Genomic DNA, 13,438 nt, shown 5'->3' on the forward strand with positions numbered 1-13,438 from the left:
CAAATTTGGAAAGCTTTACATATATCTCTCTACTATACCCATTAAGCTTTCCATCTTCGTCATCATTCTTTGAGACAATATTTTGCTTTTAACTAAAAATGTGTTCAAAGACAATTTCAAACCACAATTTGAATGTAATAAATTTGAATTAAACACAAGAAGAAATTTCTCTACAAGTTATGAAAAGTACAAAAAAGGAATTAAATTCTACAAGATAATTAACCAAAACAAAGATACTAATATTTTGAGTCTTATGTTAGACCCTTACAAAACTCTTACAAGCAAACCTAATTCGAAAAGAGCCCTTGTATTTAATCTTAGGCTGCCTTCATGTTGGCCTTGGTCAGCCTTCCTACAGTCTTTCTATTTTTAATTAAGAATCATGATTTTCTTTTGTTGTTTACCAGATGGTCTGCCATTTGACAAGTCATCAAAAGGTGGTTCCCACTCATATAATTTGGACAGCATTACTCTAAAGGTGGGTCCCGCATATAGAATTTGGACAATAGCAGCAAGACTGCGTGATGAACAAGAATAAAAAAACCTACAGATATTTGGTTCCATTCTATGCTCTATGTCTGTATCATAACCATATCTATCGCTCATACCCTTTCACGAAAGTGAGTGGAGAAGAAGACAGAAAAAGTGAAGAAGCCATGGCAACATCGAGTCCCACACGGTTCGTAATATTTCCAGCTATTCTCTTCCTCATTGTTCTCATCCCTTTGTACCTGTCACCCATAAATCGAAACCAAAGCATCCTCCTCCATTTGCTCCCTACGCATTCAAACCTTTCAGAGACAACTCACCAAACCCTTCAAACCTCATCGTCCCCATCTCTGTGGCCGAAAAATGATTCCGCAGATGGGGTTCCCTCAACTTCCAGTGATGGAGCGAGAACAACTAACGAGATAAGGAAGCGTTTCAGAGTGCGTGATAATCTACCACTTCAGCATTGATTTCTGTTTGGTTTGAAGCTTAAATGGTAATTTCGTTCATTAACCGTTTGTTTTTTCTTTTCCCTTCTTTTCTTTTTGGGTGCAACTTCATAGGAGAAAATGAGTCATCTGGAGAGGATTGAAGAAGGTCTGGCGAGAGCCCGAGCGGAAATACGCAGGGCGATTCGGACGAGGAATTATACTTCAGAAAAGGACGAAGCCTTCATCCCAAGAGGAGACGTCTACAGAAATCCATACGCATTTCATCAGTTAAGTTCAAAGCTAATTCATTCTATTGAGGAAGAATAATTTAATTTCTAAACTAGAGGCATGCATCACCTTTATTTAGTTATTAATCTTTGGATTAATCTCTTTTGTGGCTTCATTATGAAAGAAAATTTGATTAAATAGGAACCTTACATCTTGAAAGATTTTGGTAAGTAGAATATGATGTTGAAAAACCATGATTTTGTAGACAAAGCAATGTAGCATTTCATAATGCATGTTTGAAGAAGAAACTATCCCTAACTTATATTCTTAGATTCGGCTCATAATTCAAAAATTATTATGAAATAAATAAATAAATAAAAATACTTCTAATATATGATTTAAAAACTTATCTTAGTTTGATTGTAGTTTCATATGATATTATGATTTTAAAATTAAACATAGCAATAAAAAGGACAATTGAAGTAAAAAGTACATTTTAGGAGCATCTTGAAAATTTAGAAACCTTAGCTGCCAGTGACCAAGTCAGTAAATGACTTAACAGCGGGCAACATCTAACTCTTGACTTTGGCGGGGCAAAAACTGAACAAAGTATTTATAATCTAATGATAATTTTTTTTTAAAAAGTTCAAGGGGCATATACTCCTTTTGGGCATGCATTAGATCTCCCCTGTTAGCTAATATTTAAATATATTTTCCTAATAAAAATTGGGTATTTGACAAAATTTAAATAAATAAATCTTTTAAAGTATTTTTTTTATTGGTATTCATTAAATGTTTCTTCCATTTTTTTTTCTTTTCACCAAAAAAGTACACCTTTTGAATTTATATTTAAATACTCATTAAAATATTGTCCATGAAAACATTTCCAATAGCACTTTTACAATAATCAATCTGGAATGCCTTTCATTTTCTTCTATCAAATAAGAAAAAAAATGATGATAAAATATTAACCTTCACTTTATTTATTTAAAATTTTGAAACATTATTTTGACAAAAGGAGACATCTAGAAAGTCTCAAACTGATGATCCTACCTACCTAATCAAAGAACAGTTCAATCTTTGTTTCATTAACCCATAAAAGGGTGTTTCCTTCTTATGGCTTGTAATTTAATTTAATTTTTTTTATCAAAATTTAAATTATTTATTTACCAAATTTAATTAAAAAAACCAATAAAAATATTTAAATTAAAAAGTCTTGTATAATTCGTAGAGGGTATATATAGCTATTACTCATATATGTTGAGTCAATTGTGTGCATGCAAGTTGAGAAAAACCAAAACCTTGGCAACATTGGAAGAAATCTTAAAATAATTTATGAATATTCTTAATAATTGTGACGCAAAATATCATGGCCTAGATGCACACCATTTATATCAATAACAAAACAAGGATTCTCTTTATTTTCATTTTTTTCCACACGCCTCATTGATGGTGCTATGATAAATTGGTGTAGACTACAATTCCACGTCTTTTCTATATATGATTTCTAGGACACATTTCCATGTATTGAATTTATAGTAAGTTTAATTTTGGATTTGGATTAAATTGGTCCATTGAATATGATTGAAAATAACTAAGAACAAACTCATATCGTTTTCATTCTTAATGTAATTATGAAGAATTAAACTTTGCTGATAGTTGCAGTTCATAGTCAATCCCTAGAGTGCGGATAACATTTCATGTGTGTGAAATAACATATTTTTAGTCATATTTTACCATTTGAATAGGAGTAACTTTAAGAGAAAGTATTTTTTTCTTATTTTTGCTTTTTTGAATTTCAAAGGATTGTAAATTTCAAATAAATTATTTCTTGTAGTATGGACTGATAGTTTTCCTGATGTTAATGGTGGGAGAATGCTTGTAAAAAACTCTAGAAGAATTGTCCTAATCAAGTAATGGTATTGAAAAATCTCATAGGAAGACATGAGGCTTTCGAAGATCAAGAAGGTGATTCAATTTATTCATAATATTGGATTGTTTGTTGGCTAATCACTTAATGCACTATCGAATTTGTATTTCATGCTCTTTTCTTTTCCATTTTTTGTGTTAATATCTATGTAATTTTTAGTCCATTCCAACAACTTGATTAGATTTAGTGACATTTTGTTTTGTTTTGCGTTATTTTTTTTTTTTTTTTGCATATTAGGTATTTATTGTGTATTATCATATATTTATTTATTTATTTATTTATTATTATTATTATTATTATTAGTACTATTATTAAGAAGTCACATATCACCTTTATTTATGTCAAAATGATTCAGGTTAATTAACAATCAATACTAGTTTTTGTTTCTATAAAAAACATTAAAATTCTTATACAAACTTTTTTAACATTTAAAAAATTTTATTATTTAAGTGTTAAAAATATTAAAAATATTTTCTAAAATTACTACCAAACACATTTTTAGAATACATTTAATAGTAATTTTATGAAGTATTTTTACCTTTTCTAACATTTGAAAATTTTTATCTTTCAAATATTAGAAAGATTAAAAATACTTCATAAAATTATTGTCAAATGCATTCTTAATTAGTGTTTGAGTATAAACTTAAAAACAAATACTTTTCTAGTGTTTTTTATTAGAATAAAAACGAATGAATTTTGAAAGAAATATGTACTATTAATTGTCAAGTAATCACTTCAAGTTATTCTTTAAATTTTTAGAGTGTTCAAAAATTTATTAAACACCAATTTTTTTGTAAGAAAACACTTCCATTATTAGAAAATGCTTTGAATCTCTTTTAAAATCATTTTCAAATGGGCTTCTAGTAAGGTTTTTTTTTTTTTTTTTTCCAAAAATTATACTTTCTTAGTTTATATCCAAATACCAATAGGTTCTCCATAAAAAATAAATTAAAATAAAAAAATAAAAAATGTGTGTGTTCTTAATAAGTATTTTTTTTTCTAAAAATTATAATTTTATTATCTAAAGTAAGACTAAAAAACACTTTTTTATTATTATATCCAAAGACCAACATGTTCTCCCTAATAAATTAAAAAAAACAAAAAGTGCTACTATAGATTGTTATTAACAAAAACAATCTATTATTATTATTCAATTAAATCAATTTTCACAATTAATTTTTTCAGTTACATAATAGGAGTCATATAGAGATGGAGAAAAGATTCAAGATATGGGCATACCGAGAAGGAGATCAACCCCTAATGCATGACGGACCATCAAATGACATCTATGCAATCGAAGGGCAATTCATGGATGAGATAGAAAGTGGAAAGAGCCACTTCTTGGCTCGTCATCCCGACGAGGCGAATGCGTTCTACATCCCCATGAGTTTAACTAGAATAGTTCATTTTATCTACGAGCCTCCACATTACTATGGTAAATGGATTCCACGATTGGTCACAGACTATATCAACTTTGTAGCAGATAAATATCCATATTGGAATAGAAGCAAGGGGGCTGACCATTTCTTGGTTTCTTGTCATGATTGGGTATATACATTTTCCCCATTACGTATGATGAATATTTTGTTCTCCCTTGCAATTCTTTCGAATTTAATTAAGGTTTATATGAAAAATAAAAGAAAATTTTTAAATTGACTCAAGATCATATATGTTGAAATCTCAGGCACCAGACGTTTCAGCTCTAAAGCCTGATCTCTACAAGCATTTCATTAGAGCCCTCTGCAATGCCAACACCTCCGAAAGGTTCCACCCCATCAGAGACATCTCAATCCCAGAAATCAACATACCCCGCGGCAAGCTCGGTCCGCCCCACCTCGACCACCCCCCCAACAAGCGTCCCATCCTTGCCTTCTTCGCTGGGGGCGCCCATGGTTACGTACGAAGTGTCTTGTTCAAGTACTGGAAAGAGAAAGATGACGAAGTCCAGGTTTTTGAGCGCCTTCCCCGTAATCGAAACTATAGTAAATCAATGGGGGACAGCAAGTTTTGCCTGTGTCCCAGTGGATACGAAGTCGCCAGCCCCAGAATAGTAGAAGCCATCGCTGCCGGCTGTGTGCCTATGATAATTTGCGATCACTACTCCTTGCCGTTCAGCGATGTTCTTGATTGGAGCAAGTTCTCCATATATATTACTTCCGATAAGATACCGGAAATCAAGAAGATTTTGAAAGCGGTTCCGACTGAGACGTATTTGGAAATGCAAAAGAGGGTGAAGCAAGTGCAGCGGCATTTCGCGATAAACCGGCCGGCGAGGCCCTACGATATGCTTCATATGATTCTTCATTCGGTGTGGCTGAGGCGCCTTAATGTTAGGTTGCCATCTTGATATTGTTTTTCTTCTGTCTTCAATTTGTTGTTACATGATGTATCCTGGAGTGGCTTAATTGAATTGTGAAATTTTGAATTTATAATTTGAGAATAATTGTTTTGAGGAATTATCATTAGTTTTGAAATGTTCTTCATTGCAATTTTGTGTAGCTCTCTTCCAAATTCTGAGTGTATTGAGTGTGGAACTGGTGTGCTTGAGTGGAGCCCAGTAGTCATAATGTATGAATATATATTATATTTTTTAGATAATAGTTTTCCTCACGATTACCTCCTAAGATAGCTCCATAAATTTGTTTGATAAGGTGATGTTTGGATACATTATTTTATTTATTTATTTATTTAAGAATAGAAAGTATCATATTAAAGTTACAGGAATCCTTATACAAAAAAAGGATGGTTGAAAACACTTTATAAAATTTTTTAAATTGAAGAAAGTAAAATATATTCACTTCTGTAAAAGAGTTGCTAAGAATATAAGATAATTTTTTACTTTTTGTACATAAGTTCCTATACTTTTAATAGGAGTATTTTCTATTTCTAAAAGTAGTAAAAAAAAACAAAAAAAAAAAACAAAAAAAAAACAAAAAAACAAAACAAAAGGAAAACGAATCGTATCCAAATGTCACCCAAGTTTATTGTTTTCTATGAACAATTCTATTTCTTGAAATTAACTATTAGCATGAGTTTATGAATATATATATATATATATATATAACCATTTTTTATGGTGAAATTTATAAATTAACCTATGATGATTCCATTGTCAGTTTTTGTTAGCCAAAAGTAAAGGAGAGACAAAGAAAGCAAGAAAAAAATGGAAAGGAAAATAATTTTCTTATGTTTGAATATGATAGAAATCTTGCATATGCTTAGTTTTATCATATTTTTCATTACATCTTGATGTTTACATATATTTTCATGAATAATGATGATGTTGGAAACTTCTTGGAATATTTGGAATGCAAGAGTATTATTGGAGTATGAGTGGAGTCAAAGGATCAAAGTTGCATGAAGTTCAATGATGTCGTCCTCCTTCAACCAATCAAAAGTTTGAGGACAGATGAGGAGGTTAAAAATGCCCAAATGAATTCAAGTAATTTTTTCTAATTTCTAGACTCTTTGAAGATCAATCTTACCAATTTTATGAATATTTCAATTCTGTCTATCTATACAAAAAAAAAAAAAAAAAAAAAAATCATAAAAGATTGATAAAAAATAAGAAAAATGTTGAAGAAGCTAAGGGGCATTCAAAGAAAAATGGCTCCACCCTATAGTTTGGTGCCTTTTTTCATAATGGTGCTGCCAATTTGAGTAGAAGACGTCCACCTTACAACCTAGCATCATTTTCTCCATAACTATCATCATTTTGTTCTAAAACTTGAAGAACATGGGAGACCTACATTTTTGGGCTTCCCTGAAGCCACCATTGGATCTCACACCTTATTTTTTATGACTCTATGTGGTATACCACTTAGGGCAACATGGGATCATCTATAAAGAGATTTTGCAATTGGAGAAGGAGGATTTTGGAGGAAGCCCTTTAGTGGGGAGCACTTCTTCATCAATCTCCAATACTTTGGGACATGCTATTAAAATTTCAAATCTTTATATTGTTTTGCGCCTTTTAGTTGCTTGTGATCTCTCAAACTTCTTTCCTTTGAGTATATTTAGATACACTTACTTTTAAGCTTTGGTTTGGTACAATATTGAAGTTGAAGCTTGAGTTTTTAATGATGATTTTCTTATACTCGACTTTTGTTCTTCATTTTTCATTCTATTTTTATATCTTGTGAGTAGTGATTTAAGCTTAGGAGAAGGGAGTCCTTAGCACCTCCCTTGTGCCCATGAAATGACTTTGAAATCTTAGATATTTAATGATATATTCATTTTATGAGTTGAATCATTTGTTTTTAATTAGAAAATCATTATTTGATACTTAGAAATTAGAGCTTAAAGCCCCCCTTGAGGGTATCTCAAGTGCTTAATAATTGAGAATTATTTTAACTAGAGATGGTCACTATTGAATCCTTAATGTTATGAGTTTAGCAAGTAAATAAGTAATAGAGGTTTTAAGGATATCACAAGTGATTTATATCATGCCTAAATGCTTGGAAATTGGAGTTTATAAGCTCTTTTGAGGGTATCTCAAACACTTGATGGTGAAAGCCATTTTGACTTGAGACGGTTATTATTGAGCTTTTAATGCTGCAATAGGACAAACAAATAGGTTGCTAAAAGATTTAAAGATTTCACATGGTGGTCTAACTCATAAGTTTGAAGCATTAGGTTTAATCAAAATGTGTTTGTATTGAAAATTCTTTGGTTGAAAACACTTACAGATAATCTTGGTGGTGTTAACTTAATTAAGGGTCTTTTTATAAAAACAAGAGAGCCTCATGAACTCTCCTTATCCCAACACTTTTGCAGATCTTATTAAATCAAATTTCAATTTAAGTTCACCTAGTACTCCTTTCTATTTTTTGGAAAAAAAAATCATCAACCTCTTTTTTCAAGCATTAATTGAGTGAAAGGGTTTGCCTAAAAAGTTTTTATTTAACTTCTAAACCTCTTCATTTCCTTTATACAACTAAGATCACATCTTTGTAGTTTAACCATGACTCATCGGAATTTTAAAATTACAAACGACTCCTTATACTTAGGAAATCGTACTTTGATATACATATTTGGGAGTAGTCAAAAGTGATTCTCAAAAGAATATAAATAACTTTGATAATAGTTTGAAAAACACATAAAAAAGTAACTTTTAGAAAGTATTAACTTTGGAATAATCAAGGCTTTTTATTTAAAATTTTATATTAATTTCCTCTCACAATTTTTTTTTTTTTATATACTTTCCCTCTTTCATTCTCTTCCATTCCAACATTATCTCCTAACTCTCTTCATTTCTCTATTTTAGTATTTCTTTTACATTAATAAATTCTATAAGTACATCAAATCAATCTTTAAGTATTGGTCTCAAAAATATTGATGAAGGCTACAAAGAGCACTTTTCTCTAATTGCTAACACTAACTGGTATACACTCAATTCATATTAATTTTTAGAATTTGTTTCATATACCTATTGTTGTTGTTTGAATAAAGTGGCCAATTAACGATGATTGAAAGTAACTTACAACAATCTTGTACTACCAAAGTTATCATTCAAACTTACATATCCTTCGAGTAGTGCCTTGCAACAAAAGTACCCTCTAATTAATGTCAAGCATTTCAATGTATATTTAGTGTGTAAATGCATGTATTTTTAGACATATTTACAATTAGAATATAATTTTAAGACTTCGGGATTGCTTTGGATTTTTTAGGATTTGTAATGTTTAGTGATTATTACTTATTATGAGATGGAAGATTTCATTACAAATTAGTTACACAATACAATTGTGCTCTAAGGAGGCTCTACAGAAGTCAATGATAATGGAAAATCTTATTTTAATTATAATAAGAAGAGATTCTATGTTTTTCACAAATTTTTTAAATAGAAAACAATTTTTTGAAAACTAGTTTAAAAAATAAAGTGTTTTTAAAAAATATGAAATATTTTAAAAATCGTTTTCAAAACTATTTTTTGAAAACAATTTTCCAAAATGTATCAAAACAAATCCTAATTTTTGCAATGGCCTTGCTAAACGGTGAACACTTTAATTTCTTCTTCATAATCAAGTGAGTAGTATATGGGTGAGTCATAGAACTAAAAAGGGACCGTGACGCTTCTTAGTGTTATACTCACATAAGGTGGAATGATTCCAGACATTAGATTGGACCGCCCAAATGAGTACGTCACTGAGTGCGTAACGGACCGAACAAAGGAAAAACCATTCATAAATTTTGTTTTACTCCAGGTCTGAACGTGTCTCCACCTCCACCTCCTTCAACCCTTCAAAGAGGAGGATTGACAGAAAGAGAGAAAATTGAAATATATATGGCAACATTGAGTTCCACACCATATATAGTATTTCCTGTTCTTCTCTTTCTTCTTCTTCTTTCCATCTTTTTTCTGTCACCCATAAATCAAAACCCTGATCTCCGCTTCCATCCATCGTCTTCTTCAACTCCCAATCATTCACAGACCAAACACCAGACCCCAGAAGCGTCTTCGTTTCTGGGAAATGTTTCCACGCATGGGGTTCCCTCAACTTCCACTACCACTGTGGTGGGTGGACTTACCAATATCTTTAATTTGCACCCAGTACTGCTGCTGTTCTTCTTAGATTGATTTTATTGTTCTTTTTTTGTGTCTTGTAGGAAAAGATGAGTCCTTTGGAGAGAATTGAAGGTGGTCTGGCAAGAGCACGAGCGGCAATACGTGAAGCAGTTCGTTCAAGCAATTATACTTCACAAAAGAAAGAAAATTTCATCCCTAGAGGAGCTGTTTACAGAAATCCATACGCATTTCATCAGTTAAGCTCACCCTACACTATTTTACTAGTGAAAATCCATATTTCATTTTTAAAAATTGTCTCAAAGTTTCCGGAAAGGCGAAGGATTAGTGACATTTCATTCATTTGTAGAAGATGTGAAGTCGATTTCATTGATCTCCAAACATAAGTTTATCATAACCTCACCGAAATGTTAGGCCCTTTTTTTTTTTTCCTCATGTTTTTGGCTTTTATAAAAGTTTGATATCATGAGCCACGTGCCCAAATTTAGTTAAGGATGCAGCCCAGCCACGTTGGTGGCTTGTATAGGTGTCGAACTCTCACGTTCAGATTGAGTTCCACTCGGCACTAAGATATTGTTGTTAATTACATTCTTATATTATATACATATAATCTACTTAGCCTAAATATCTTTTATATATATATATATATATTTATCAATGTATGAATTGTGTATTTTTTACTCAACCCTTTTTTTTTATCATTTAGTTTTTCAATCAAAATTAACTTTCATGCAAGTAATTCCTTTAATTGCATAATAGGAGTTACATAGAAATGGAGAAGAGATTCAAGATATGGAGCTACAAGGAGGGAGACCAACCCCTAGTTCATGGTGGGCCAAAAAATAGCATCTATGGCATTGAAGGGCAATTTATGGATGAGATGGAAAGTGGAGACAGCCACTTCATGGCGGGTCATCCTGATGAGGCTCATGTCTTTTACATCCCAATAAGTGTAACTCGCATTGCTCGCTATATCTACTCTCCTCCTGTTGACTACTCTAGTCACATGCTTCAACGATTGGTCACAGACTACATCTACGTTGTTTCAGATAAATATCCCTATTGGAATAGAAGTAATGGAGCTGACCATTTCCTAGTCTCTTGCCATGATTGGGTACGTACGTACGTGCATTTTCTTTTGCTAATATATGTTGGAACTTCGATTTTGTATTAGAAAACATTAGAAAAAATATCAAATCAATTTTAAAATTTCAAGATGTGAGATTTCAAGATTTGAGGAAAATGGACAGGTGTGGGGAAAATGGGAGATATTTGAGAGAAACCGGGACGGTAGAAGAGATATGAGAGAAGAGGAATCTGGCTTGGAGAGATTCTAGAGAAGAAAAGATGAGGTCTAGATGAAAGTTGGAAAAAGGGGATTGGATGGAAGAGACCTCCAATGTATATATTAGGGTAGTTCCGTAGAATTGTCTGAAGAAATTATGGTAAAAATGTAAACTACTTAATCTATTTAGGAATGAATTCTCCTTCAAATCTTAAAGTTTTCCTCAACCTAAAATTTTAATAAAAGTAGTGAGAAACATTTACGATTTGGCGGCCCCCTCCCTCTGAAACTCAAAATACAGACATTACTTGTTTCTATAATCAATGTTGTTTTACTAATCAATCATATATCTTGAAATCTCAGGCACCAGAGATTTCGATTGTAACCCCTGACCTCTACAAGCATTTCATCAGAGTTCTTTGCAATGCCAACACCTCCGAAAGGTTCCAGCCCATCAGAGACATCTCTTTGCCAGAAGTCAACATACCCAAAGGCAAGCTCGGCCCACCTCACCTCGACAAACCCCCTAACCGGCGTCACATCCTCGCCTTCTTCGCCGGCCGTGAATCCGGCTACATGCGAACCCTCCTGTTCAGGTCCTGGAAAGAAAATGATGACGAAGTCCAGGTGTACGAGCACCTTCCCAGCAATCGAGACTACGCTAAATCAATGGGTGACAGCAAGTTTTGTCTGTGTCCAAGTGGATGGGAAGTTGCCAGCCCCAGAGTAGTGGAAGCAATCGCTGCTGGGTGTGTGCCTGTAATCATCTGCGATTACTATGTGCTGCCGTTTAGTGAAGTTCTTGATTGGAGCAAGTTTTCCATAAATATCACTTCGGACAAGATACCAGAAATTAAGAAGATATTGAAAGCGGTTCCGAATGAGAGGTATTTGAGGATGCAAAAGAGGGTGAGGCAAGTGCAGAGGCATTTCGTAATAAACCGGCCGGCGCAGCCCTACGATATGCTTCATATGATTCTTCATTCGGTGTGGCTAAGGCGCCTTAATGTTAGGCTGCGGTCTTGACCAGTCCTCATCGCCTTGTGCTTTAGGCTTCAACTTCTTGATTCGTGTAATTATACTTGTAGTGTGAAGTGACCTGGTGGAAGAATTAAAATTTGATTATGCATTAACAAGATCTTGTTAGATTTTCAGAAATAGTTTGCATTATTTGACTTTATTCGTAGCCATATATGTAATTTTCATTTCATCAACCCAACAATAACTTTATTCTCTGAGAAATTTTATTGATACCTTGATGTTTTAAGGATGGAAATCACTGACATCCAAAGGTGTATAAACTAGAGTTTGAAATACAAAGTATTCATATCAAGGGAAAAAGATGGTAACCTGATTATAAGGTAGGTTGTTGTCAGAAATGCATCAACCCAAGATTTCATGGGTAAGTTAGCATGAAGAAGCATTATGAGCCTTCGTTTCCACAATATGCCTATGTTTTATTTCGACTAGGTCATTTGGTTCATGTGTATAAGGAATGAAAGTTGTTGTGCAATGCCACACTAAGCCAAATGAAAAGTGAAAGCAATAGAGATGAATTCACCTTCACCATCACCATCACTTTGAAATGTCTTTATTTTCCTATCAAAATGATTTTCGACAAAGACTTGAAATTTGAGAAAGAAACTAAAAATAAATAAAATTTGGATCATAAAGGATATAACCACGTGTAGCAATTATAATCAACAGTAAAGACCACAAAATATTGGAATTTTTTAGATGATAAAGTTAAGGCAAACTGCCATAAATCATTGTAATTTTTTCAAGAGGAAATTTATAATTAGTTGAATGAGTCTTATTAAAAGGAAGTTCACACATTTTCAAAGTTGACAATTACCATTGGTGCCATATTTACTTAGCTCAGTGGACACACTAATTTTTTTTTTTTCTAATTCTTAAAGAAATTTGAGATTTGGATGTCCTAATTGTTGATATAAAGTCCTAAAAAGCATGACATGATATAACAAAATTTAGATTTATTAATAAATTAATTAATTAATTTATGTTTCTAGTTACTTTTATTATCCCTTATGCATCAATTGGTTATTTGAGTACTCATGTCCATATCACTTGCATTGTACTTGACTAAGAGTTGTACAAAAGATTCAAGTCATAAATTCCTTGCAAGATGATGAGAAGTCCATATTCGATTCATGCATTTGGGCAACTCAACAAAGACTATAGTGTATTACCTTTTAATTGAAGAAATAACTTGTCTTGGTCGTTGAGATAGAGTTCCTATGGTGAGTGTATTAATGTGTATGGTTATACATTATACATGACCTATAGTGAATCTGTACTGAAGATATTGAGCCTATATTGAAGTCAACAGACTTCGACCTATTAGTGAGATCTTAATGTAATAATATATCTTTAGGAATTGGGTCAATTATAATAAAGGTTCATAACAATAGGTATCCTCAATAGAAGTATTATGATATCTCATGATATTGAGACAGTGTCCCTGTGGGCCCATATTTTTCACATGCGTCCCTACTCAGTGAAACTCTTTTTTTCTTTTTTCTTTTTTT

At 32.3% G+C, this 13,438-nt stretch overlaps 2 protein-coding genes across 2 annotated transcripts; both read left to right on the plus strand.

The window, feature by feature from the left end:
* Positions 1 to 634: 634 nt before the first annotated feature.
* On the plus strand, positions 635 to 5,425 carry LOC117925664 (probable glycosyltransferase At5g20260). Its single transcript, XM_034844729.1, has 4 exons — positions 635 to 929; positions 1,053 to 1,207; positions 4,275 to 4,626; positions 4,763 to 5,425. The coding sequence occupies exons 1-4, from the start codon at positions 657 to 659 to the stop codon at positions 5,423 to 5,425; spliced, it is 1,443 nt and encodes a 480-aa protein (XP_034700620.1). The 5' UTR covers positions 635 to 656.
* Positions 5,426 to 9,317: 3,892 nt separating this feature from the next.
* Positions 9,318 to 12,120, plus strand: LOC117925566 (probable glycosyltransferase At5g20260). The gene is made up of 4 exons (XM_034844613.1): positions 9,318 to 9,595; positions 9,688 to 9,842; positions 10,364 to 10,718; positions 11,253 to 12,120. The coding sequence occupies exons 1-4, from the start codon at positions 9,365 to 9,367 to the stop codon at positions 11,913 to 11,915; spliced, it is 1,404 nt and encodes a 467-aa protein (XP_034700504.1). The 5' UTR covers positions 9,318 to 9,364; the 3' UTR covers positions 11,916 to 12,120.
* Positions 12,121 to 13,438: the final 1,318 nt, after the last annotated feature.

This window comes from Vitis riparia, chromosome 11 (genome assembly GCF_004353265.1).
Source record: "Vitis riparia cultivar Riparia Gloire de Montpellier isolate 1030 chromosome 11, EGFV_Vit.rip_1.0, whole genome shotgun sequence".
Classification (NCBI taxonomy): domain Eukaryota; kingdom Viridiplantae; phylum Streptophyta; class Magnoliopsida; order Vitales; family Vitaceae; genus Vitis; species Vitis riparia.